Genomic DNA, 27,038 nt, shown 5'->3' with positions numbered 1-27,038 from the left:
CGCATCGGCTCCTCTCTCTCATGAGGAAAGGAATTTCATCTGTGCTGTATGTTGCACATGTAGCACATTTGCCAATAAAGTTGACATGAACATGAAAACAGTGAAAAATATATAACAATTCTTATTTTTGTTTATGCTGGACGAGATCATAAGGTATGTGTGGTCTCAGTTTATGTAAAATCACAATGAAATTTAGTATAATATAATATGTCATCGTCCTAAAAATAAAGTAAGTCATCTTTTTTTTCCATTTTCAAATTAAAAAAAAATATATATATATATATATATATATATACTGTCTAGGTGAAGTTACAGAGTGATTGGGGCGTTAAAGAAATTTGTATGCTACCTACCCTGTTTTGATATCGGTTTTATATATTTTTTTATTTAAAAAAAAGAAAATTCATTGATCCATTCAAAACATGTTTTATTGAGACGACAACAAAGCTGAAGTGATGCTGCACCTGCAGCATTTTACAATTTATTTTGTGGAAGGAAGGAATGTGCACGCCTTGGCATCTCCCCCGCCTCCTCCACGGTTGCCAGTTGAGCAGTCGATCCCGTTTTGGACGCTTTGACCTTTTCAAATTTCCGTAGCAACTGTGTTTTGGGCGTTCACAATCGAGGATAGCAATTCCAACTTGAACGTCAATGGGTTGCCTTCCACGGATGTTTACATGCAGACGCTTACGTAATATAATATGAAAGGAAGTTCGAGGATTGAACATGTAATACAACGGCAGTGCGCATTACGATGACGGGATTTTGATTTTTGGCCTGCAGCAGCGGAAGTATAGTCGTTTCTTTCACCGCAATGTCTGGTCTGAACCGGTTCTGGAGGAGGAGCGCGCACTGGAGCCTTCGCGCACTGAGTGACGCCTTAACGCTGCGCGCCCTCAACTAGGCTCGGCCTTCTTGTGACGAAAACGCATCCCATTGGCTGTTATGGCATCGCCACGCCTACTATTCTTCGCGTACCGTTAAACAAGGACGCTGGTTGCGGCTTGTGATTGGTTGACAGCATCCACATCATTTTTATTTTGGGACCAGCCCTGGCTGTGCACGAGGAGGAGCTGAGTTGTATACATATCGCGTCCGACTTGTCTACACTACAATAAGGCGGCGTGCACTTTTCAGCACCAGTTCTGCGTGGATAGCCGCCCACGGAGCACCGCGGAGGCCAGCCGACGAATGTGCGATTCGTTTTCGGGGCAAGTTCATCGCTCGGCTGACGTTCCGGAGACACCGTGTGGCGAGCTTGTTCCGTGCCACAAGGCCATAGATCGGTTAAAAAGACAAGTTTGGGCGGGCCTTATTTGCGGTCTAGACGTTGCTGAATGGCCGCAAATGAAAGGAAACAAAGGTGATAAAGAGTCTTCATCCTAGCTGGTCGGTCGTGGCGAGCCGCGCCAGAGCTCCATTGTGTGAGCATCCCGGTGCTATTTTTCACAGCCGCCCAACCCCCGGTGTCCCTTCCCACCCCCTCCCTTCCTCCCTTCCTCCCCTAACAGCAGCTACAACTCTTTTGGACTCACTTTTAGTTGGGGAGGGAGGGGGGGACCACGAGCCTTCCGTAATGTGCTCCCGCCTTTGGTTCGTGACCGACCGACGTATCAGTCAGGAGTATCCCCAAATTCAGATCCTCCGGGCATTGAAGGAGCGCTGCGCCGAGGAGGATGTGGAATTCCGTTCTCTTCTCATGGATCAGATCGTCCTCACCATCAGCGAGGGACAATTGGGTAAGTGCAGTTACACATCATGTATTGTTGCACTCACCAGGGGCGTAGCCAGAATTTTTTTCAATGAGGTGGTCAGGGGGGCACAATAACTCATTGAAGGGTGGCCAGGGGTGGCTGTGTGTACGTGCATGTGTGCATCCATTTCTTTTCACACAATCCACAGTCACGTTTTCATGAAGTAAAGTTCACACATAACCAGAACTATGGCCATCGCGGTTTTAATTAAGCAGGAACAAGTTGAAACGCAATGTTTTGCAGAGCTTAATTTAATGGAGAGTCAATTTCCGCATGTGACGTTCGCCTCCCATTGCCAACTACGTTTTATAATAATTTAATTTTTTAATTGTTTTGGCGCATGATGACCCGTCGACGACAACTTTTGTAGCTGCTTGTGCGACACCTGCCTGTGACTTTGTACCAGTAAGTACATTTTTGACGCTGGTTGTCTCACCGACAAATCAGACAGACTGGGCCAGCCTGAAATAGTAACCGCATGCTGATTTAGAGATTGACGTACTGACCACTGCTCATCATATCTAAAAAAGCACAGTGACACTAAACGCTCTTAATAATGCTTCACAATTTTAAAAATCGCTTTTTACTATGGTTTGTTCCTGCTTGTACGTTACGTTGGTACATTTTATTTCATCAGACATTTTTTTTAAATGGGTTTTAATTTATATTGACTGTAAGAATCAAAATATATATTTTTTTCAACAGCATTCGGATCACTTACTCTTGAAATATACGCTCAATCAAAATGAATTGTGGCAGAGTATCAAGGTTATCTAATACTCAGAAAAGCCAGAGGTATCACAATCTTCCGCTAGAAATGGGTGCTGGCCGGGGGGGGGGGGGGGGGGGGGTCAGAGAGTGACAAGGGGTGGCCGTGGCCGCAACCCTTGGCCAGCACCTCACATCCACCAACAGTGGTCTGTTGAAGGGGGGGGGGGGGGGGGGGTCTTCACGGCCTAGCCCTGTACGCCTCCGAGGCGTAATGAAAGCAAATGTGTGACCGCCTAACCTACTTTTTCCCAGCGCCTCGTCACCGAGGGGATGCTGCGTGTCGTTAATAAGATTTCTTCTGACCACGACTCGGAACAAAGGCCTTTGTTAATTACATCAGAATCAAGTGGGATGTTGCTCTGCTTAGCATGATTATTGAAATTCACAGTCCTTTCCGGCTGTGTTTTTCAAACTTTTTTGGGCCAAGGCACACTTCTTTCACTGAAAAAAATCTCGCGGCACACCACTAGCTGAAAATGTGAAGAAAAAAAAACGTTTATTTTAACAACTAAGGTGTTATATTGTTACTACAACCATTTTAGAATGACGTTATAACAGCTTGGATTGGAATCAAATGAACACAAAGAAAAAAGTATATTATAATCTCACTGTCGTTCTGCATTCATGCGGCACAAATTCGCTTGTCTTCAGTGGTCGAAACACAAAGCAATTGGCTAGCTGTTGCTGCTCCCTAGCGGTATGGGAGGGTACTACACGATTACTTTCTGAGCGATAGACCGCGCTAGCATGCAAATTGGATATTTTCCCGCGGCACACCTGATAAACGCAGGGGGTTTAAAAAGCACTGCTTTACGGTATTTCTTTTACTGTGAGAAATTGTGAAGGTTAATTTTCTAACGCAACCTAGTTTGAAGTTCAGTTTGCAGTTTTTTTTTTAATGGTCTTGTTCAGTTCATAGTTCATATCAAAAACATTTTGTACTAATTTCATCGTTCAAAACGTAAAGTAGCTCATAGGTTGTTGTTTTGTTTTTGTTTAGTTTTTTACATTTACTAGATATCTTTATTTATATAGCACTTTCGCAACAGCTGCAGCTACAACTCGGCGCTGTGGAATAGATACGTCATGATCACAACGTGCATGATGTTACCCACGTTTGCTACGCAGCCAAGTTTGAAAGTAAACAAGAAGCTGTAGCATCCATTGACAAATACAGAATTTGGTTCAGTTCTCCTCTCCCATTTAGATCCGCCTCAATTCCAAGCGCCAACTCTCAGTTCCAACTATAATACGTTACTGCAAAATACTGGCATTTCCCAGATTGTTGCCCCCTTTCATTCAAATGAAAAATGTCAACAAAACAGTTTTTCATGCACAGGCACAAATAAAATCTAAGGTAGGAATCATGGTGAAGTAGGAAAAAAAAGCTGTCACACACACTCTTGAACGAAACCCCCTCCTGTTTTCGGGCAACCGTAAAACAATGAATGACACAACGGCGACATTCTGCAGAGAGGCAGAAGGTTAATGAAAATAAGCTATTTGTGCTTTTTGCTGCATCAAATAAATATACTTTTAATGACCCCATGATTCTACCATTTTTTTTTTGAACGCAAACGTAAGCCTTCAGTGATATAAAGTTTACTTCACAGCACCATGATCCAAGTTGCCTTGAACAAGTCTGATAAATTTAGCGTGGATCCTGAAGAGCAAAAGCAAGAAATTTCAAAGTCCAGATCATTTTGATCCAGATTACAACTGAGCCCTGGTGATCATGACTTATAATGTAAATGTCACGTCCCTGAATATGCTTCGGAGCAAGGAGGCAAATCCATCTGATTTGATGAACAAGTAAACATGTGTGGAGACGCAGCCTTTCGCTGCAGAAATTTGGCTGAGCGGGCACCTAGTTTGTTGTCTTGTTGTCTATTTAATGCTCACATTACGTTTGATGTTTTTGTTTTTTTCATACCCAATGCAAGAAACTATCCAATACAATACACATCATCCATAGTGAAGACATATTTTGATTTGAAAATAAACATTCTCAAACGTAATTTGCCAGGTTACAGAAATTCGAAAAAAAAGGCAAATGTTTTTTCTTGAATAGCTGAGGATAGGTTCCCCGAAAAAAAAATTGCGAATGCCAAACCCCCAATATGCAGGTGTCCGCTATATTATGACCCCGCTTTTCAATCATGTGATTTCATGTGATGGTGACAGTAGGATCCCACCCAACAGACATGCAATGCATGGAATTCATCAGCACAGTGCAAGATGGACTTGAGTCATCGGATGAGAGGATGTGAATGTGTCTCAATTAACACATTAATGTTGTCTGCTGCCATTGGATTGGCACTTGGGAGAAGATTTTGAACACAACATGGGGTGTCCAAATAGGCTCTCAAAAATGTGTACTCCTGGGTAGCCGCTGTCTGGCTAGAAACATACAAAAATGCTAGAAGATGCTGAAAGAGGGACCATCATGGGAGGACAAGCCCCTACACGGGATGTACCACCGGACCATAACTGAAGTGGCCGATCTCAAGAAGTCCTATCAGTGGCTAGAGAGGGCTGGCCTGAAGGATAGCACAGAGGCACTCATCCTGGCTGCTCAGGAGCAGGCCTTGAGCACCAGAGCCATCGAGGCCCAGATATACCACACCAGACAAGACCCAAGGTGTAGGTTGTGCAAAGAGGCACCTGAGACAATCCAACACATAACTGCAGGGTGTAAGATGCTGGCAGGGAAAGCCTACATGGAACGCCATAACCAGGTGGCTGGCATAGTCTACCGAAACATCTGTGCGGAGTATGGACTGGAAACCCCAAGGTCAAAATGGGAAACACCTCCGAAGGTGGTGGAGAATGACAGAGCGAAGATCCTGTGGGACTTCCAGATCCAGACTGACAAGATGGTAATGGCGAACCAACCAGATATCGTGATCATAGATAAAGGGCAGAGGAAAGCCATTGTAGTGGATGTAGCGGTCCCAAGTGATGGAAACATCAGGGAGAAGGAACATGAGAAACTCGAGAAATACCAAGAGCTCAGAGAGGAACGGGAGAGAGCCTGGAAGGTAAAGGTGACAGTCGTGCTTGTGGTGGTCGGAGCACTCGGGGCAGTGACCCCCAAACTAGATGAGTGGTTGCAACAGATCCCGGGAACAACATCGGACATCTCAGTCCAGAAATGTGCACTGCTGGGAACAGCAAGGATACTGCGCAGAACCCTCAAGCTTCCTGGCCTCGACGAGGATTTTTATTTATTTATTTATTATCTATGAATGTTTGTATGTATGTATGTATGTATGTATGTATGTATGTATGTATGTATGTATGTATGTATGTATGTATGTATGTATGTATGTATGTATGTATGTATGTATGTATGTATGTATGTATGTATGTATGTATGTATAGTATTTCACTTTTTTTTCTCTGGAATTTTTTTTGTGAAGGTTGATCAAATCAGTGGTTGACAGACATCCTGAAACGGTTGCTGGTCCACCTTTTGAGGTTTCACTATATAATCACTGGCAATCGCATGTTTTGGGTTGGTTTGATATAAAAGCATATGAATAAAACAAACCAATCAATGAGTGACTGTAAGTTTCCCGTTTTATTGAAGTGAATCAAATTGATGCAAGCAGGTCAAAATCGTATGCATAAATTAGCCATTACCTGATTAATTGTGTCTTTTTTTAGGGTGGTGTACGTCTGAAACGCATTCAATATTACATATATTTGGCATCATCAATGACGGGAGTCTTTCCAATAATTCGAGGGGATCCCCTTGAAAGAATATCTGCCGCCTAACATATGAAAAGACTTCGTAGACTAAGTAGGGCACAAACAACATAACCTCTTTGGCATATCTTATTGTGGAACAGTTTAGCTTGGTACACGCTATTGCCAGCCAAGTGGAGCACCGTCTAGACCTGTGTGGACACAAGCGTAGCCGACCTGTTACCTGTAATCCTTCCAGGGGCACACGGCAAAAGTCTCTTGAGGCCCGACGCCACAGATTAACAGCATATGGGTGGATTAGGCGTTCTTGGAGGAATCTTAGTTTATCCCTGACGTCTTCAGGTTGGCATTGCAGTACGCGCAGATTTTGCACCTCATACCTGTAACACGGTCATTCATCAAGGGTGGGGAAAATGTGGTGCTGGAAGGCCCCATTTGATTCTTAAATCTGATAGATGGGCCAGGTCATTTGTAGGTGACGTATAGGGTAACCGTGCATTTAGCGTAAGTAATACTGTTCATTTTAATAGTAAAACATAAATTTGCATTTTGAATTCTTTGAATTATAATTAAATTAAATTATACGCTTTAAATTTTAAAAAGTGTTGAATGTATTATGTCAAATTGTTTACTTAGCGTTCTTAAAAATTATTTACAATAGATCAATGAACCAATTATGTAATGCATACATGAATAACAAAAAAAATGATTTAATACATATTACCGTATTTTCAGCAATAAAAGGCACACCTAAAATTATTCAATTTTCTCAAAAGTCGACACTGCGGTTTATAATCCAATGCACTTTATATATGGATCACTATTCTGATTTCTTGGACGTAGTATTTTAAATGTTGTGTAAAGCTCTTTGTTACAGCTGCAGCGGTTGTGAAAGCGCAATATCAATAGAGTTGTATTGTATTGTATTATATTCCCTTGAGCGTAGCTCCATCTAGTGGATGCACAAGGCAACAGCAGTCACTATTGTAGCTTCTATTTTATGCGCCTTACATATGAAAACAGTTCTAAAATATGCCATTCATTGAAGGTGCGCCTTACACGCCGAAGCACCATTTAGTGTGGAAAATACGGTAATTAAAGGGATAATCTCACCGTGATACCCCTTTTTTCACTCAAAAACTCAGTATTTTTTGATCGGGAAAAAATATTATTTATTAATATTATTCCAATAGTGTTATACTATATACACAGTGTTTTTAAATTTCCGCAGTGTGGGACAAATAAAGGATATCTTATCTCATCTAACTTGATGTAAATGCTCCGTGGGCTGATTAACGGAGCAGGCAGCACAGCTGATGCGGATGATGCAACATTCCAGGAATTTGAGTAGGGTGCAGGAATTGGCATCTAGATGTTCATGGCTATGTTGGAGTTTATTGTTTGTGAAATTCAGCGTGGCTAATACTCTACAGTATGTCCGCAACATCCGCACATTTTCCACGTTTAAATTCCTTTGCATGATTACATTTTCAGTGACGTGTAATATCAATGAATCAAGCAACACATGTCTTTCCTTGTATGAGTTGCCACAATTTCACCGTCGTAATCTACTAAAACTTGACATTCGTTTTAGGCTTGGTCACAATGCCTTCCCTGATAACACAGTGACATGTTGCGACTTCAAGGTTTATCTATCACCGGCCTCAGTTTCAAGTTTCACTCTTGGTGTTAATCGTTTCAGTTTGAGGCTAGGAGGACTCATGAAAATGCATGTGTACCGGTACATACCCTTTGTTTTTGGTGACTAATGATTTTCCCGAAGCCACGCGCAGACAAACCCAGTATTCAACAGGGCGAGAGACATTTCACATCTCGTGATTTGTTGACAGGGCCATTCGAGGAGAGGCACAGCAAGGAATTGATGACAAATGCATCACCCTTATGTCGTCAAATGACTGACTGGAACCAATATTAACAGCAACCATTGCACAGCTTTCATGTTATATAAGCTTTAATGAAGATCTACTGAGTCCCCAACGACAAAAATGTGAATGTCATTCTATCTTCTCGCACAATAGACCCGAATCATATTGGAGGTTGTTTTTGTCACCATATATTTCTTGATGAGCAGAGGAACTCCAACACAGTTGTATCAATTTCAATGCTTGGAATGTTTTAACCCTGGAGAACCCAAGAACCCTTTTGTTCTTTGGAAAATGATGAATTTTACATTAAATGACTGCTGTATATATATATGTTTTTCATATATTTAATGCTTTAATCCTAATTTAGGATTCGGGCCAAATTTGACCCTTTGGGATTTAAGGTTAGCATTCATCCATCCATCCATCCATCCATCCATACATCCATCGATCTATCTTCTACCGCTTATCTGGGGCCGGGTCGCGGGGGCAACGGCTTTAGCAGGGAAGCCCAGACTTCCCTCTCCCTAGCTACTTCTTCCAGCTCTCCCCGGGGGATGCCGAGACGTTCCCAGGCCAGCTGGGTGACATAGTCTCTCCAGCGTGTCCTGGGTCTTCTTCGGGGTCTCCTCCCGGTGGGACATGCCCGGAACACCTCACCAGGGAGGCGTTCAGGAGGCATCCGAATCAGATGCCCAAGCCACCTCATCTGGCTCCTCTCGATGTGGAGGAGAAGCGGCTCGACTCGGAGCCCCTCCCGGATGACCGAGCTTCTCACCTTATCTCTAAGGGAGAGCCCGGACACCCTCCAGGGTGTCCAGGTTAGCATTTGAGTAGCAAAATTTATAGGGGCCAAATTTGACCCCGTGGGTTCTCCAGGGTTAAAATGCCCCTCACATAATGAGCAGTATATCTTTTCCACAAAATCCTACCTGCTGGGTCGCTGATATGCGTGTTGTCACATATTAATGGTTTTACACTTCACATTAGCGAAATACCTATTTATAATAAAAAAGAAACATTCAAGTGATGAATGTTAAAAGAAAATATCAGTGACTTTAATGACACACTCATTTATCATCAGTTAATCAAGGGTAAATAGTTAAAGGAAAATAATTTTTGGTTCACTTCTTTTTACACTTAATGACCACTCAGAATGTTCAATGTTACCTTATTGTACAGTTATCAAAGGGGATCTCAAGTCACAATGTTCTATGCAATATGTTTAATCGAAACACAGTCTTCTGATTAGTGTTGCATTTATGGAATAAGAAGAAAGGCGATTAATCCACCCGTTATCAGCCATTGTAAGGAGGCTGACATTTTGTGTGACACTGAAACGGGCGTCAAAGTGCCCTCTCACTTGAATTGCAAATGTCACAATGAACAAGCCTAAAAAAAAAGATGATTTGTGATGTTCACAATGTGAGCCGCAGGGCACTTTGACATCACTTTCATCTGTGTGATGTCAAAGTAAAAAGTCAACTGATTGCTTTAATATTGATATGACAATAATATAGATTATAGAATATGTAGTGCGACCTTTCACGCACATATGCAACCTGTCATTCAAAGCTGGTATCTTTCCATCAAAAATGAAAATTGCTAAAGTTATTCCAATCTATCCCTTAATCCTTCTAAAATGAAAGGGAAAGATATTGGGGATGGCTTTTGTTGGGGTATTTGGGGAATTTGGTGTCTTGCATTGTAATGCGCACGGTGCTCGTGTTACAAAACGGAGCACAATCTCAGTTCACAGTCGTATGGACCACATCAACATAACAATAGAAAAAAAATAACGATAAAACATCCCCATCACTCAATGCACAACCAGTCTTTTGACGCGGGCACTCAAGAACAAGTTGCCCATTACATGGGTGCATCCGTGTGATGTTTCCCATTCAAATAATCCCTTGCATGAATTAAAACAAAACAAACAAAAAAATACTTCATCAATGCTCAGCCTCATTGGTCTCGACACAGTTCCTTTGTAAATAAAGAAAAGCACAGTTAACACAGACCAGTGTCTGTCCGACACGATGATACCACCTCTCTACACTTCCCACTGTAGCACCGCTCGCATTGCTCTGTGTGCCAGTACAATCGGAGCAGTGTGTGAGTGGATTGAATAGAGTCCACCATGAATCCTTTTGCTTGTGTACAGAGATTTTGTGAAGGAGGGGGGAAGGAGGGTGCGGGCTGTTTTTATGGCTTACACACATTTTCACATGCAACGCTTGTCCCTTTGCATGTGTTAGGACCAGAAGGCATCCTTGACCTTTCCTGGCTGCTGCCTTCTTATTACCGGTATCTTCTCAGTACTCTCTGACACACAATCGCCCTCAATAATATTTTGAATATATCTTTATGAATCCCCCCCCCCCCCCAGGGGTAAATTACAGATTTATACAAGCAAAGTTGATAGCACACGAAAATAATTGTATCTCATCTTAAAAAATACCCATGTACATACATTGCTTATCTAGCTGAATTTTATGTCCTCAAAAGTCCACGATAAGTTCTATCCGAAGGACCTCACTTCCTTTTTTGGAGCGGTGTCCCGATACAACTTTTTCACTTCCGATACGATACCGACATCGAAGGCTAGGGTATTGTCCGATACCGATATCAATGCGATTTGATATCAGCAGAAATGATACCTGGTTTTATTAATTTGTTTTTTAGTATGAAATATTCGAAGCGACTTGATCGTGTGACTTTATTCAAACAAAGAACAATAATCAGCAACTGTAGGTGGGACAAAATATGACCCATTTATCCCGCATTTGGTTGACATAAATTCAACCGTAAACATCAGAATGTACTGCACTTGTATGAAAAAGATAAGAAATAAATTAAAGGTCTCTGAGAAATAACCGTAGTGAAGTCAGTAAAAAAAACTACTCTTTGAAGTGCAAAATACCAATTCAAGTTTACTTCTGTGTATTCAGAATCATTTTTGACATGCAATATTGGGAAGGGGCGGCCCGGTAGTCCAGTGGTTAGCACGTTGGCTTCACAGTGCAGAGGTACCGGGTTCGATTGCAGCTCCGGCCTCCCCTGTGTGGAGTTTGCATGTTCTCCCCGGCCTGCGTGGGTTTTCTCTGGGTGCTCCGGTTTCCTCCCACATTCCAAAAACATGCGTGGCAGGCTGATTGGACGCTCTAAATTGTCCCTAGGTGTGAGTGTGAGCGTGGATGGTTGTTCGTCTCTGTGTGCCCTGCGATTGACATTGTTTTTTTTTTTGGGGGGGGGGGTGCTGATATGCTTTTTGTACATTATAATGGCAAAATCTTGAAAACATTATTGAACCGTACGAAAAACCTTTCCTCAAACATTTTTACACTCTCCATCCATCCATCCATCATCTACCGCTTATCCGGGGCCGGGTCGCGGGGGCAACAGCTTTAGCAGGGAAGCCCAGACTTCCCTCTCCCTAGCTACTTCTTCCAGCTCTCCCCGGGGGATCCCGAGTCGTTCCCAGGCCAGCTGGGTGACATAGTCTCTCCAGCGTGTCCTGGGTCTTCCTCTGGGTCTTCTCCCGGTGGGACATGACCGGAACACCTCACCGGGGAGGCGCTCAGGAGGCATCCGAATCAGATGCCCAAGCCACCTCATCTGGCTCCTCTCGATGTGGAGGAGAAGCGGCTCGACTCTGAGCCCCTCCCGGATGACTGAGCTTCTCACCTTATCTCTAAGGGAGAGCCCGGACACCCTGCGGAGAAAACTCATTTCAGCCGCTTGTATCCGGGATCTCGTTCTTTCGGTCACGACCCATAGCTCGTGACCATAGGTGAGGGTTGGGACGTAGATCGACCGGTAAATTGAGAGCTTCGCCTTTTGGCTCAGCTCCTTCTTCACCACGACAGACCGATACAACGTCCGCATCACAGCAGACGCTGCACCGATCCGCCTGTCGATCTCCCGCTCCCTCCTACCCCCACTCGTGAACAAGACCCCAAGATACTTGAACTCCTCCACTTGGGGTAAGATCTCCTCCCCGACCCGGAGTGGGCACTCCACCCTTTTCCGACTGAGGACCATGGTTTCAGATTTGGAGGTGCTGATTTTCATCCCAACCGCTTCACACTCGGCTGCGAAACGCTCCAGTGAGAGTTGGAGAGCCCCGTTTGAAGGAGCCAACAGCACCACATCATCTGCAAAAAGCAGGGATGAAATACTGAGGCCCCCAAAACGGACCCCCTCAACGCTTCGGCTGCGCCTAGAAATTCTGTCCATAAAGGTTATGAACAGAATCGGCGACAAAGGGCAGCCTTGGCGGAGTCCTACCTCCACTGGAAACGATTCCGACTTACTGCCGGCAATGCGAACCAAACTCTGACATCGGTGGTATAGTGACCGAACAGCCCGTATCAGGGGGTTCGGTACCCCATACCCACGAAGCACCCCCCACAGAACTCCTCGAGGGACACGGTCAAACGCCTTCTCCAAGTCCACAAAACACATGTAGACTGGTTGGGCGAATTCCCACATACCCTCAAGGACCCTGCTAAGGGTGTAGAGCTGGTCCACTGTTCCACGGCCGGGACGAAAACCACACTGCTCCTCCTCAATCTGAGGCTCGACTTCCTGACGGACCCTCCTCTCCAGCACCCCTGAATAGACCTTACCAGGGAGGCTGAGGAGTGTGATCCCTCTGTAGTTGGAACACACCCTCCGGTCCCCCTTTTTAAAAAGAGGGACTACCACCCCGGTCTGCCAATCCAGAGGCACTCTCCCTGTTGTCCACGCGATGTTGCAGAGGCGTGTCAACCAGGACAGCCCCACAACATCCAGAGCCTTGAGGAACTCCGGGCGGATCTCATCCACCCCTGGGGCCTTGCCACCGAGGAGCTTTTTAACAACATCGGTGACTTCAACCACAGAGATAGGAGAGCCCACCTCAGAGTCCCCGGGCTCTGCTTCCTCCAAGGAAGGCGTGTTGGTGGAGTTGAGGAGGTCTTCGAAGTACTCTGCCCACCGGTTCACAACGTCCCGAGTCGAAGTCAGCAGCGCCCCATCCCCACTGTACACAGTGTTAGTGGTGCACTGCTTCCCCCTCCTGAGACGTCGGATGGTGGACCAGAATTTCCTCGAAGCCGTCCGGAAGTCGGCTTCCATGGCCTCACCGAACTCTTCCCACGCTCGGGTTTTTGCCTCGGCGACCACCGAAGCCGCGGCCCGCTTGGCCAATCGATACCTGTCAGCTGCCTCTGGGGTACCACAGGCCATAAAGGCTTGATAGGACTCCTTCTTCAGCTTGACGGCATCCCTTACTGCTGGTGTCCACCAGCGAGTACGGGGGTTGCCGCCACGACAGGCACCAACCACCTTACGGCCACAACTCAGATTGGCCGCCTCAACAATAGAGGCACGGAACACGGTCCACTCGGGCTCAATGTCCCCCGCCTCCCCCGGAACATGGGAAAAGCTCTGTCGGAGGTGGGAGTTGAAACTCCTTCTGACAGGGGATTCCGCCAGACGCTCCCAACAAACCCTCACTATACGTTTGGGTCTGCCAGGACGGACCGGCATCTTCCCCCACCATCGGAGCCTACTCACCACCAGGTGGTGATCAGTTGACAGCTCCGCCCCTCTCTTCACCCGAGTGTCCAGAACATGCGGCCGCAAATCCGATGATACAACTACAAAGTCGATCATCGAACTGCGGCCTAGAGTATCCTGGTGCCAAGTGCACATATGGACACCCTTATGTTTGAACAAGGTGTTCGTTATGGACAATCCGTGACGAGCACAGAAGTCCAATAACAAAACACCACTCGGGTTCAGATCGGGGGGGCCGTTCCTCCCAATCACGCCCCTCCAGGTCTCACTGTCATTGCCCACGTGAGCATTGAAGTCCCCCAGCAGAACAAGGGAGTCCCCAGCAGGAGTACTCTCCAGCACACCCTCCAAGGACTCCAAAAAGGGTGGGTATGCTGAGCTGCTGTTTGGTGCATATGCACAAACAACAGTCAGGACCCGACCCCCCACCCGCAGGCGGAGGGAGGCAACCCTCTCGTCTACCGGTGTGAACCCCAATGTACAGGCACTGAGCCGGGGGGCAATGAGTATGCCCACACCTGCTCTGCGCCTCTCACCGTGAGCAACTCCAGAGTGGAAGAGAGTCCAACCCCTCTCGAGAGAACTGGTACCAGAACCCAGGCTGTGTGTGGAGGCAAGTCCGACTATATCCAGTCGGAAATTCTCTGCCTCACACACCAGCTCGGGCTCCTTCCCTGCCAGAGAGGTGACATTCCATGTCCCAAGAGCTAGCTTCTGCAGCCGAGGATCGGACCGCCAGGGTCCCTGCCTTTGGCTGCCGCCCAGCTCACATTGCACCCGACCCCTTTGGCCCCTCTCATGGGTGGTGAGCCCATGGGAAGGGGGACCCACGTTGCCTCTTCGGGCTGTGCCCGGCCGGGCCCCATGGGTGTAGGCCCGGCCACCAGGCGCTTGCCAACGAGCCCCACCTCCAGGCCTGGCTCCAGAGGGGGGCCCCGGTGACCCGCGTCCGGGCAAGGGAAACCTTGGTCCATATATTTTGCTCATCATAAGGGGTCTTTGAGCCGTGCTTTGTCTGGCCCCTCACCTAGAACCTGTTTGCCATGGGTGACCCTGCCAGGGGCATTAAGCCCCAGACAACTTAGCTTCTAGGATCATTGGGACACACAAACCCCTCCACCGCGGTAAGGTGACGACTCACGGAGGGGTGTTTTTTTTTTTTTTTTTTTTTTTTTTTTTTTTTTTTTTTTTTTACACTCTGCATAATAAATCATTTTTACACTCTGCATAATAAAATGAATACACAATAAAATTATTGAACCTCTGATGGCACGTGACAGACATGTTGCATTTTACAGAGGTGGAGGGAAGTGACCATAATCAATACCCATCCATCCATCCGATCTGCCACATCCTCACAAAGGTCGCAGGGCGTGCTGAAGCCTATCCCAGCAGTCTTCGGGCAGTAGGCGGGGGACACCCTGAACAATTTCGAGTGTTCCATTAGCCTGCCACGCATGTTTTTGGAATGTGGGAGGAAACCGGACTACCCGGAGAAAACCCACTCAGACACAGGGAGAACATGCAACCCCCCCGCCCCCCGCACTCCTCCACAGGAAGGCCGGAACCGGGATTGAACCCATGACCCCTGCACTGTGAGATCAACACGCTAACCACTCGACACCGGCCCGCCCTCCATAATAAACATATACGTCGTCTAAAGTCACATTGGAGTGATCTGCTTTATGATTAATTACAATAGTCATAACAACCATACGCCTTTTTTGTGAACTAAGTCTGATTACTGGTTCAGACATTGGAGCATTCAATAGTCTCACTATTGAATTTAGACAGGATAGACGTGGTTGTCGTTTTATAGCACATGAGGGAATATCTTTTAAAGAATGCGCTCCTTCCTTCCTTCAAAAAAGTTCCGGAACCTTGTGGAATTTAATCCAAGCCATACAGCAACGATTTTTTTTTGGCTCATGACAAAATAAAAAAAGTGGTGTGTGCACATGGTTTCCCCCATCTGATGAGTCACATCATATTCCCTCACATCTGTCTGAATGCCGTTGCGCTCTGTTCGTCTAAATTCATTCACGATGGACGTCGAAAAAGTTGTTTGTTGACACTGACCCAAACAGTCGCCCCTAATGCAAGCCTACATTTTTTTTTTTTCATAGTCCGACGTGCAACGTGTGACACAATAGAGTCTGCATCCAGTGTGTCGCTGTCACGGTAAACAAGCTCTCTTGTTAGGCCAGACAATCAAATTGAGTCTGCGCATACTTTCACTCACCCGAACAAACAAATGAAAACATACGGATATGCCGTCAGGATTTCAGTCAAAACCTTTCTGCCCGGCGCTCCGAAAGGATCTGCCAGCGCAACAGGATAGAAGATGGTGAAGGACAGCCTGCAGCTAATCCTACCATCAGCCACGACTGGCTCCATACAGCTTAACACTGCCAGCCTTGTAACCGAGTGCGGCTTCCTTGCCCTTAACTCTGCCAACTGGCAGCGAGAGTTGCAGGGGATGATGACTCCGGATTGCATCTGCCAGAAAAAGGTCACATTTTCCACCCGGAGATGATGGCTTCCGCAACATTTCACCAGCCGCTTACGCAACTCGTTTCTCTTTCTTAAACGTGGCAAACTGGGAGAAGCCAAAACAGATGCTGACTGATGTCTGCGCTTCCATGCTGGTCAGGAAAAAAAAAATGTTCTCTGTAATCGGCCCGAACCACACTGGAAGAACTTAAGTGTTGAGTTTCGCTTGTAAAAAAATGCACGTGGACCTTTTTCTTCAACAAATGACTCTACGGCGGCCCGGTAGTCCAGTGGTTAGCACGTCGGTTTCACAGTGCAGAGGTACTGGGTTCGATTCCAGCTCCGGCCTCCCTGTGTGGAGTTTGCATGTTCTCCCCGGGCCTGCATGGGATTTCTCTGGGTGCTCCGGTTTCCTCCCACATTCCAAAAATATGCATGGCAGGCTGATTGAACACTCTAAATTGTCCCTAAGTGTGAGTGTGAGTGCGAATGGTTGTTCGTCTATGTGTGCTCTGCGATTGGCTGGCAACCAATTCAGGGTGTCCCCCGCCTACTGCCCGAAGACAGCTGGGATAGGCTCCAGCACCCCCCGCGACCCTAGTGAGGATCAAGCGGCTCGGAAGATGAATGAAGGAATGAATGAATGAATGAATGAATGAATGAATGAATGAATGACTCTACCTCATCTCTGACCCCGCAGGCCTGCAAGTGGACCAAGAAACGGTGACATCTTATCCCCAGGTGGTGGTGGTGCGAGTGCCCACGCCGTGGGTGCAGTCGGACAGCGACATCACGGTTCTGCGTCACCTGGAGAAGATGGGCTGTCGGCTGATCAACCGTCCTCAGGCCATACTCAACTGCGTCAACAAGTTCTGGACCTTTCAAGAGCTAGCCGGCCACGGCATACCTTTGCCTGACACCTTCTCCTATGGTGAGCCATGCATCGACGTTTTATTTGTTGTAATATTGTACGGGAACATGTTTTAAATGTGTGGCATATGTTTTCAGAATCAGTCGCAAGATGATACTCAAATTATAAATGTATTTTCATTTCAGGACAGAACGGCTATTATAATTTCTCAGCCGAGGCGCTTGTCTGTTAATGTGAGGGAATTTCCATTGCCGCTCAAATCTGTACCCTCCTGTGTATTTGTATTAGCGACGGAAGGCGTGGACAACGTGCCCGTAACCAGCAGAGGCGCCATTCATGCGTTTCCAGCTAGTTTGAAGGAAATAAGAAAAATCTGGATGAAAAGTTGAGCGGCATCCACAGAGACTTCTGCTCTTCCTTTGCAGAAAAAACTATATATACAGTATATACTGTATATATACATATATGTGTATATATATATATATATATATATATATATATATATATATATATATATATATATATGTATGTATGTATGTATGTATGTATGTATGTATGTGTGTGTGTGTGTATGTGTGTGTGTGTGTATATACAGTATATATATATAATATATAATAATATAATATATATATAGGGGCGGCCCGGTAGTCCAGTGGTTAGCACGTCGGCTTCACAGTGCAGAGGTACCGGGTTCGATTCCAGCTCCGGCCTCCCTGTGTGGAGTTTGCATGTTCTCCCCGGGCCTGCGTGGGTTTTCTCCGGGTGCTCCGGTTTCCTCACACATTCCAAAAATATGCATAGCAGGCTGATTGAACACTCTAAATTGTCCCTAGGTGTGAGTGTGAGTGCGAATGGTTGTTCGTCTCTGTGTGCCCTGCGATTGGCTGGCAACCGATTCAGGGTGTCCCCCGCCTACTGCCCGGAGACAGCTGGGATAGGCTCCAGCACCCCCCGCGACACTAGTGAGGATCAAGCGGCTCGGAAGATGAACGAATGAATGAATATATATATAATATATATATATATATATATATATACACACACACACATAATGGCCACTCCAGGTACCTCTATCATGACCAGCATTAAAATACAAGTAGGCCTGATTATTTATCAAAAAGCAGAAAGCTTATATATACATGACTAGAATTGCAATATTACAATTTTTTTCAAAGAATAAAGTGAAAATTTGAAATGTGAAAAACATCAAATCACACGTAACCACATTCATAACATGACAAGAAACGAAAACAAGAAAATACAGATGTAAGATTTCAGAGGGGAAAAATGGAAGTCAAGTCAAAATTTAATGAGACTGTGTCGCACATAGAAAATTGCACAAAAAAGTTTTTTGTTTTTTAAACTAATCGATGATTAAAATTTCAATGCTCTCATACACGTATTTAAAAGTTGAATGCAACTGATCTGTACCTGGGCATTGATTCTTTTGCATACCGCTGCGTCAATAGACCCCAACGCCACCAGTCATCCTCGTACCGCGCCTTGAGAATCACTACTCGTCGATCAAGGACATCGCAGAGTTGTATTTTTGTTCATTGTCGCAGATGCAAACAGAACTGTGAGAGGCATTATCGTCCTGCGATGTGATCCCACGTGTCTTCAACAAATTCCGTCAAGTTTTTCAAACAATTAAAGATTTTACCTTGCCCGCTCATACATGGACAGAATCATTCATTCATTCATTCATCTTCCGAGCCGCTTGATCCTCACTAGGGTCGCGGGGGGTGCTGGAGCCTATCCCAGCTGTCTTCGGGCAGTAGGCGGGGGACACCCTGAATCGGTTGCCAGCCAATCGCAGGGACGAACAACCATCCATGCTCACACTCACACCTCAGGACAATTTAGAGTGTTCAATCAGCCTGCCACGCATGTTTTTTGGAATGTGGGAGGAAACCGGAGCACCCGGAGAAAACCCACGCAGGCCCGGGGAGAACATGCAAACTCCACACAGGGAGGCCGGAGCTGGAATCGAACCCGGTACCTCTGCACTGTGAAGCCGACGTGCTAACCACTGGACTACCGGGCCGCCTGCTGTATAAATGTCCTTTTTTATTACTTTGCAATCATTTATCCTAAAAAAAAAACAAAAACAAAAAAACATAACAAGCCCACAATTCATTGTTCACCCCCCCCCCCCCCCCCCCGAAATGAAATGAAAACCTGACATTTTACAAGAGCACACCACGGATTCCGGCCGTAAGGGAGTGAGAGAAAGAGGCTGATGTTTGGCCTACATTCCATCGGTCTCTCTTCGGTGTAGTCCAGGCAATCCGTTGCAGCGTGGATACAGAGCTTATGTAACAGCCCTGTTGCCTGACCCGCTGTCCCCTCGTGACTTTTCAAAACAAAATAAGCTATCCCTCTGCTCCTCCCCTCCTCTTGTTCTCCCTGCTTTCTCCCGCTCTTCCTCTTTCTCTCTCTCTCTGGTGGAAAACATGTGAATCAGTGTGTCTGGAAAAAGCCCATGTGACCGAGTGGATCACATCTGTTCGTTTGAATGGATTCCAGATTTGAGCAATGAGCCATGTGAAAACAAGGAAATAATTAAACACTGGCTCTGCAGTATGTTGAGTAACATTAACAATTCTCTTTTGTATTTTTTTTTTTATGTCTCGAATCTATTTTATCATGACACGTTTTAGCTTGAGCAAATGCGCCGAAAGCGGAAGCATGACGGTGACTTGATTTTAGCCCGCTCCAACGACCGCTCGCTTCCGATCTCGTCCATCTCGCGGCTGTTTTGTGTCACTCCTGTTGCCATGGTGACGGGTTCCTTTCCTCCCCTCCCCCCCTTGCAATTGTTGAACTTGGAGATCAAATGAAGCTCCCTTTGACACGTTGCGTTCCTCTGTGTGATCTGGGTGGCGCTTGTGTGTGTGTGTGTGTGTGTGTGTGTCTGCGTATGTGCCTCAGGTGGACATGACAACTTCCGAAAGATGATTGACGAGGCAGAGCCGCTGGGCTACCCGGTGGTGGTGAAGAACGCGCGTGGACACAGAGGTAAGACAAGGCGCGCAACGCCTCGCTTTCATGGGCTTGCAAGTTCGCGGTTTAATGGAGGCCGCGGTCAGCTCACTTCCGCCTGCTATCGACTTCATTGGCAGAATGTTCTGTGATGTGAATTCATTAGCTCCCACATTTAAGATAAATGGCGAACCGGTGGTCCAGTGGTTAGCGCGTCAACCTCACAGTGCAGAGGGGTTCGATCCCAGCTCCGGCCTTCCTGTGTGGAGTTTGCATGTTCTCCCCGTGCCTATGTGGCTTTTCCCCGGGTACTCCGGTTTCCTCCCACATTCCAAAAACATGCGTGGCAGGCTGATTGAACACTCTAAATTGTCCCTAGGTGTGAGTGTGAGTGCGAATGGTTGTTCGTCTCTGTGTGCCCTGCGATTGGCTGGCAACCGGTTCAGGGTGTCCCCCGCCTGCTGCAGGGATAGGCTCCAGCATGCCTCGCGACCCTTGTGAGGATAAAGCAACTCAGAAAATGGATGGATGGATTTAAGAGAAAAGTAAAGTGTGAGTGCTCTGATGCTCCTCCTCCTCCTCCCCTCCCCGAGTGCTCTGATGCTCCCCCCCACACACTCACACACAACGCGTGCACTCTATGTCGACATACAGCTACTTATTGCGGCCCATCCCTGCCACCTTGCATAAATCTGAACAAATATGACTAATAATGTGCACTGGCATATGCGCGCACGCACACACCATGAAAAACACTCGGGTATTCGTGATACTGGAAGTACCACGGCGCAAAAAGAAAAATGAACAGAGTGACGAATAACGCAGTCAAAAATGTTCCGGGCATGCTGGGCGGTCACGTAATTTGCTTTCAAATAATTAACAGGATGGCTTTCTTGCCAGTTGCCAGTTATTCAAAGCTACAGCCGCCTTGCACAATCGAAAGAAAAAAAAATAGTAAAATAAAGAGCGTGGCACACTCGGTGACGGGCGGGCACAAGCACGCTCCAAATGTATGTGACATAACTAATGACACATGCATTTTCTATTTTTTTTTTTTTTTTCAAAATGCTGCGGGGGGAAGTGAGGCGATGGCACATGACAGGGGACGGGAGAGGGAGGGAGATTTCTGCCAGGTCTGACGAATTACCTCAAGAAAGCGTTCTCTGGGCCTATTTGGTCAAATGTCCCTTACGGTGGTGATATTAATATTTCCTCCTCGCTCTCGAGTCTGCCATTGGCCTGGAATCAGCCGTGCCCAAGCACATACCGGTACATTCCCTGTATCGTTATGTCATCTTGTCACACACACATCACTATGGATTATTATCCATCCATCCATTTTCCGAACCGCTTGATCCTCACTAGGGTCGCGGGGGGTGCTGGAGCCCATCCCAACCGTCTTTGGGCAGTAGGCGGGGTACACCCTGAACCAGTTGCCAGTCACACGCAGAGCAGACAGAGACAAACAACCATCCACGCCCACACTCAAACCTAGGGACAATTTAGAGCGTCCAATCAGCCTGCCATGCATGTTTTTGGAATGTGGGAAGAAACCGGAGCACCCGGAGAAAACCCACACAGGCCCGGGGAGAACATGCAAACTCCACACAGGGAGGTCGGAGCTGGAATCGAACCCGGTACCTCTGCACTGTGTAGCCGACGTGCTAACCACTGGACTACCGGGCCGCCCTATGATTATTATTTTTTATTATTTATTCTCCTCTCCGAAAGGCCAACGTTTATTAGTTTTGTTTTCACTTTTTAGTTTCAAAGTTACAAAAACGGAATGAATGGAGGAAGCAGATATCAACATTTTGCGAGTTTGTGTCCTGTTCAAATTGCCGGACGTGAGTTCACCCTCAAACCATGGCAGTGATTTATTATTATTATTTTTTTTTTGCTTTCCTTGTTTTCTAAATATGCGGCGTCATGGTTTTCACCGTGAGTTTGTGCTTGCCAAAGAATGCCTCGTCATCGTATTTGGACCCGTCACTTAGACACCATGTGCGCATACGCATACGCACGTACACAATCACATGATTTGACCTTGCTTTCGTACTGGGGGTCAGAGGCCTTGGCAAGAAGAAGTGCTAATTAAAACAGACTTTTTCTTGCCTCTGTGCGAAGCATTTGTTTATCCCCCTTAGAAAAGCACGCGGGCCATGTTTTAGAGAAGAGGAACTGAGAAAAGACGTTCTCAGCAGATTTAGCTCAAAGACTTTGCTGAAGATATCAAACCGCAATTAGAGTTCCTCAAAAGTCAAATCGCGTGCGGGTCAATAGCAAAGGTCTGGTTATGCTGAATGAAAAAGTAATCGCACTTTGTGCACTTTTTGCTTTTTTCTATTTCCCCAGGCAAGGCTGTGTTCTTGGCACGGGACAAGCACCACCTGACAGACCTGTGCCACCTGATCCGTCATGACACCCCCTACTTGTTTCAGGAGTATGTCAAAGAGTCACATGGCCGTGATGTACGTGTGGTGCTGGTGGGTGGCCGGGTCATCGGTTCCATGCTGCGCTGCTCCACCGATGGACGGATGCAGAGCAACTGCTCCCTTGGTAGGCATTTTCATAGCGCTTCCCAAATGTTCCTGTTCCTGCAGCAGTGCAACGGTAGAGCACAGGAATAGTTCGAAAAGGTACCCTCCGCTGTCCCCGTCATATCGGTGGCAACGAATTGAGACGGCGGAGAGGAAAATCATTTTCCTTTGGGACCGCCAACTCCTCCAATACCCCGGTAAAGTCGATTACTATGGGAAGAGCGAGTCGAGCAGAGTCGATTCTTGGATTCAGGAAGGACAATGACTTACCGCAGGGGTACCCAATCCCCGGGCTGCGGACCGGGACCGGTCCGTGGGTCATTTGGTACCGGGCTGCACAGAAAAAATTAATAACTTCCGTTTTATTCTTTTCGGAATCTGAAAGATGTTTTATTTTGAAAAATGACCGCATTCCCTGTTACATCCGTCCACAGTATGTCACGCTTGACGCAGGTGAAGGCGCGCTTCTCGGTTACGTGATAGGTTACTGCTAAAATGATACCCAGGAGCTAGCACAGAGGTGTCCAACTCATTTTTGTCACATTTATTTACCGTTTCCTTTGGAAAGCTGTTATGACTGAAACCATATGAAGGAGTCAAGAATAACTGTTGATTCATTCATTTCATTCATTCATCTTCCGTACCGCTTGATCCTCACTAGGGTCGCGGGGGGTGCTGGAGCCCATCCCAGCCGTCTCCGGGCAGTAGGCGGGGGACACCCTGAATCGGTTGCCAGCCAATTGCAGGGCACACAGAGACAAACAACCATCCACACTCACACTCACACCTAGGGACAATTTAGAGTGTTCAAGCAGCCTGCCATGCATATTTTTGGAATGTGGGAGGAAACCGGAGCACCCGGAGATAACCCACGCAGCCCCGGGGAGAACATGCAAACTTCACACAGGGAGGCCGGAGCTGGAATCGAACCCGGTACCTCTGCACTGTGAAGCCCGACGTGCTAACCACTGGACTACCGGGCTGCCACTGTTGATTCAACTATTGTTTAAATTACTATCATGAGGGGTTTGGTAACAAGAAAATGCTTCCAATATCTCTCTTATTTATGACATATGACAATTTCGAATTTTGTTTGACATTTTAGAAAGCATCATGGAAGCTGACATGTTTGATCTGCTTTTGCGGGCCACGTAGAATGATGTGGCGGGCCAGATCTGGCCCCCGGGCCTTGATTTTGAGACTCGGAGCTTGCAAAATAAGTTTTTTTTAAAAAGCCTCTTTGGGAAGGGCAAATGGCCCAGCCAGGAGAGAGAAGAGGAGCCGATGACTTTCAAGAAAAAGAAGGCTACATTTAATAAGACAGTATCAGTACTTAAAATACGGCTTTATCTCAACGGGAGATTCCCACGCACCATAATATGCATAATATGTGGCGATGGTGAGTCGTATTTCGCATGCACTTTTTATTTACGACGCTATCTTATTTTGAAGGCACGTTTAAACGTGACCATAGTGACCAGAGAGTCTTGCGGCCAGACAGGACGTTCCTCGTGTTTCAAGATCCCGATCTCATCTGTGCTGGTTGTCAGATGTCATGTTGTTGACGTTGTCAATCTGCGAGCGGGACAGCTGCTGTAAATAGTGTCGGCAACATCCGAGCCTGAGGCTTTGCTTTCTTGGACACAAAACAACAGATTGCATCCATTGGGTTTGGAGCGGAGCTCCGCCACATGTGGAGGAGTTTTAAGTCTCATGGCTGGTTGGTTCGCAATGCGTTCTGTGATTATGAGTTATCCGCATGCTACAAATTCCAAATTCATCCTGAATTGCGGTGCTCCTCAAACTGAGGAAAGAGGCAGAAGTCAAGCGGGAGAGATTGGACAATTTCTGCGCTGGCGATTGTACATTGTGCATTTGCTAGAGCCAATGTCTTCCCACGAAACCAATCTGACATGCTTGGTCTTCTCATATTAGAAGTGCCGACAACAAAAATTAGCAATGCATTGTTTCGGATAGCATAGAATCATCTTCATTCTGGTATTTTCTCAGTGGATATGGGAACAATTGCAACTTATGCCCCCCCCCCCCCTCTCCCCGCAGTGTCATGCGGATACAACCACAACTTCTGCAGTGATGCAGTTAAGTCAAGTTAGTTTTCAGAACAGATGAAAAAAAAATTACCCTTGCTGTCGTCATTCTTGACCTGTCGTGATTATAGATTTTTATTCTTTTTTCTAAAAAAAGTTGTTGCTAGAGGGGTTGGAAAAGTCACTCCCCATAAATGTGTTTTGGAATTAATTGTTACGTCAATTTTTTCCACAGCTTAAATATTTGGTTAAAAATGTACTTGGAGAACTCTGTTGATTGTTAAGGCTTGTTGGATAAGGATCTGAGGTCAATGGTTTTATTGTGTTCAATGACTGCATCAGTCCCAAATCTAATTATTGACTATCATCATTCAGTTGAAACTCTTTCCAATTCTTGTTTCAAGCATGATGATCCATCCGATCCGAATCCGATGATTTTCCGATCCGCTTTATCCTCACAAGGGTTATGGGGGGGATGCTGGAGTCTTTCCCAGCTGTCTTCGGGCAGTAGGCGGGGGACACCCTGAATCGGTTGCCAGCCAATCGCAGGGCACACAGAAACGAACGACCATTCACGCTCACACTCACACCTCGGGACAATTTAAAGTGTCCGATCGGGCTGCCATGCATGTTTTTGGAATGTGGGAGGAAACCGGAGTACCCGGAGAAAACCCACACAGGACAGGGAGAACATGCAAGCTCCACACAGGGAGGCCCGAGTCGGGATCGAACCCACAATCTCTGCACTGTGAGGTCATCGCGATAACCACTCAACCAACCCAACCCCCCACTAGCTACTTAATCAGGGTTATTCCAATAAAAAGAGTTGTTGTTTCAGGGTCTTGATGTAGTCACTTATTGACTGCCAAAAACCCTTAGAGCAGCAAACTACGGCCCACGGGCCAAATCCGGCCCGTTGGTCTTTTTAATCCGGCCCGCCGAAGGTTGGTACACAATTATGGTTTGATGTCAACGACTGCATTCATTTCATTTGGACTTGTAATGACAGGCATTTCAACGCCAGGTGGCACAGTTAGTTGAAGTTGCAGAGCATAGGGAGGGAGGGGGAGACGATACGGAAGCCCGCCGTAGCGCCAAGTCAAGCAAATCCCGTTCGATGCGACATAATCATGTACTCTTAAGTCTGAAAAACATTCCAAAAAATGCAAAATACTGCTTTTTAAATAAAGAAATCCAATGAATATTACGCTGAATTTAGTTCACCCTTTTGATCCGGCCCTCCATAATATTTTCTGGTTCTCATGTGGCCCTATGCAAAAAATAATTGCCCACCCCTGCTTTAGAGTCTCTTCACCAAGTTGCAAGAGAGATGCAGTCAAGACGGTAAGACGAACTGAGAGGCATAGAAGTGGACGTCCTTTGAAACGGAAAGTTGTGATTTTTCAGCTCCGGGTGATCAGATGCATGGAAAAGTTGAGTGACTTTACCTGGAAAGGTGCCTCGTGAATGAACTCAGCAATATGTGTTTGCTGTCATCAAGGTGGCGTGGGGATGATGTGCCCACTGAGCGAGCAGGGCAAGCAGCTGGCCACCGAGGTGTCGAACATCCTCGGCATGGACGTTTGCGGCATCGACCTCCTGCAGCTCAACAACGGCTCCTTCGTGGTGTGCGAGGCCAACGCCAACGTGGGCTTCATCGCCTTCGACCAGGCGTGCGGCATGGACGTGGCGGGCATTGTCGCCGACTACGCCCTGTCCATGCTCCCCAACCGCCTCACCCGTAAGATGTCCTTGCTGTCGGTGGTGTCGAGCACCAGCGAGACCAGCAGCGAGCCCGAGGTGTGCCCCGTGCCCACTGTCGGCGGTTCCTTGCCGGAGGCTGTGTGCAACATGAGCGTGGGCTCCACTTCCAGCGAGAGCGACCCCGAGCTGGCCGAGCCGTCTCAGTCGCCCCCCTGCCAAGCCTCCGGCTCGGTCCTCCCCGACCCGGCCTACAACTTCAACACGCTGCTTGCCAACGAGATCAAGCTATTGACTGAGTGAGATGCACGCACCAGCAAACGCACACACGCGCACACACACACACACACACACACACACACACACACACACACACACACACGCATCCGTTTTTGAAATAAATGTGGATGAATGCGAAAACAGAAATTCCTGCTCATACTAACCCCCTCCAAAAGATTTGAGGCTGCTCCCCTGACTCCCCCTCAGTCCTAAGGGCTAATTCAAGTACGCTCTCTGTTTTCGCTTGCTGATAACAACCCTTCGAGTTTGGGTTAACCGTTAACCCAAGCCCTGGCGGTTTTTATGGGGGTGGGGGGGTATTCCTTCTTAGACAGGTCATGTATGGTGAAATGAAGACTGTTGTAGCTTCTCCAAGTGTTGGGGAGAGAAATAATACAGAGCACCAGACATGACATGGGTGGAAAACAGAACCAAGA

The 27,038-nt window shown here is 46.7% G+C and overlaps 1 protein-coding gene across 1 annotated transcript; it reads left to right on the top strand.

Annotated features, from left to right (window-relative positions):
• Window positions 1-1,018: 1,018 nt before the first annotated feature.
• Window positions 1,019-26,687, top strand: rimkla (ribosomal modification protein rimK-like family member A). The gene is made up of 5 exons (XM_052059266.1): window positions 1,019-1,739; window positions 16,878-17,108; window positions 19,983-20,069; window positions 22,389-22,592; window positions 26,123-26,687. Exons 1-5 carry the CDS (start codon window positions 1,577-1,579, stop codon window positions 26,623-26,625), a joined length of 1,188 nt encoding a protein of 395 aa, XP_051915226.1. The 5' UTR covers window positions 1,019-1,576; the 3' UTR covers window positions 26,626-26,687.
• The last annotated feature ends 351 nt before the right edge of the window (window positions 26,688-27,038 follow it).

This window comes from Hippocampus zosterae, chromosome 2 (genome assembly GCF_025434085.1).
Source record: "Hippocampus zosterae strain Florida chromosome 2, ASM2543408v3, whole genome shotgun sequence".
Taxonomy (NCBI): Eukaryota; Metazoa; Chordata; class Actinopteri; order Syngnathiformes; family Syngnathidae; genus Hippocampus; species Hippocampus zosterae.
Note: the sequence above shows the minus strand (reverse complement) of the source record. Positions and strands in the feature narration are given on the sequence as shown.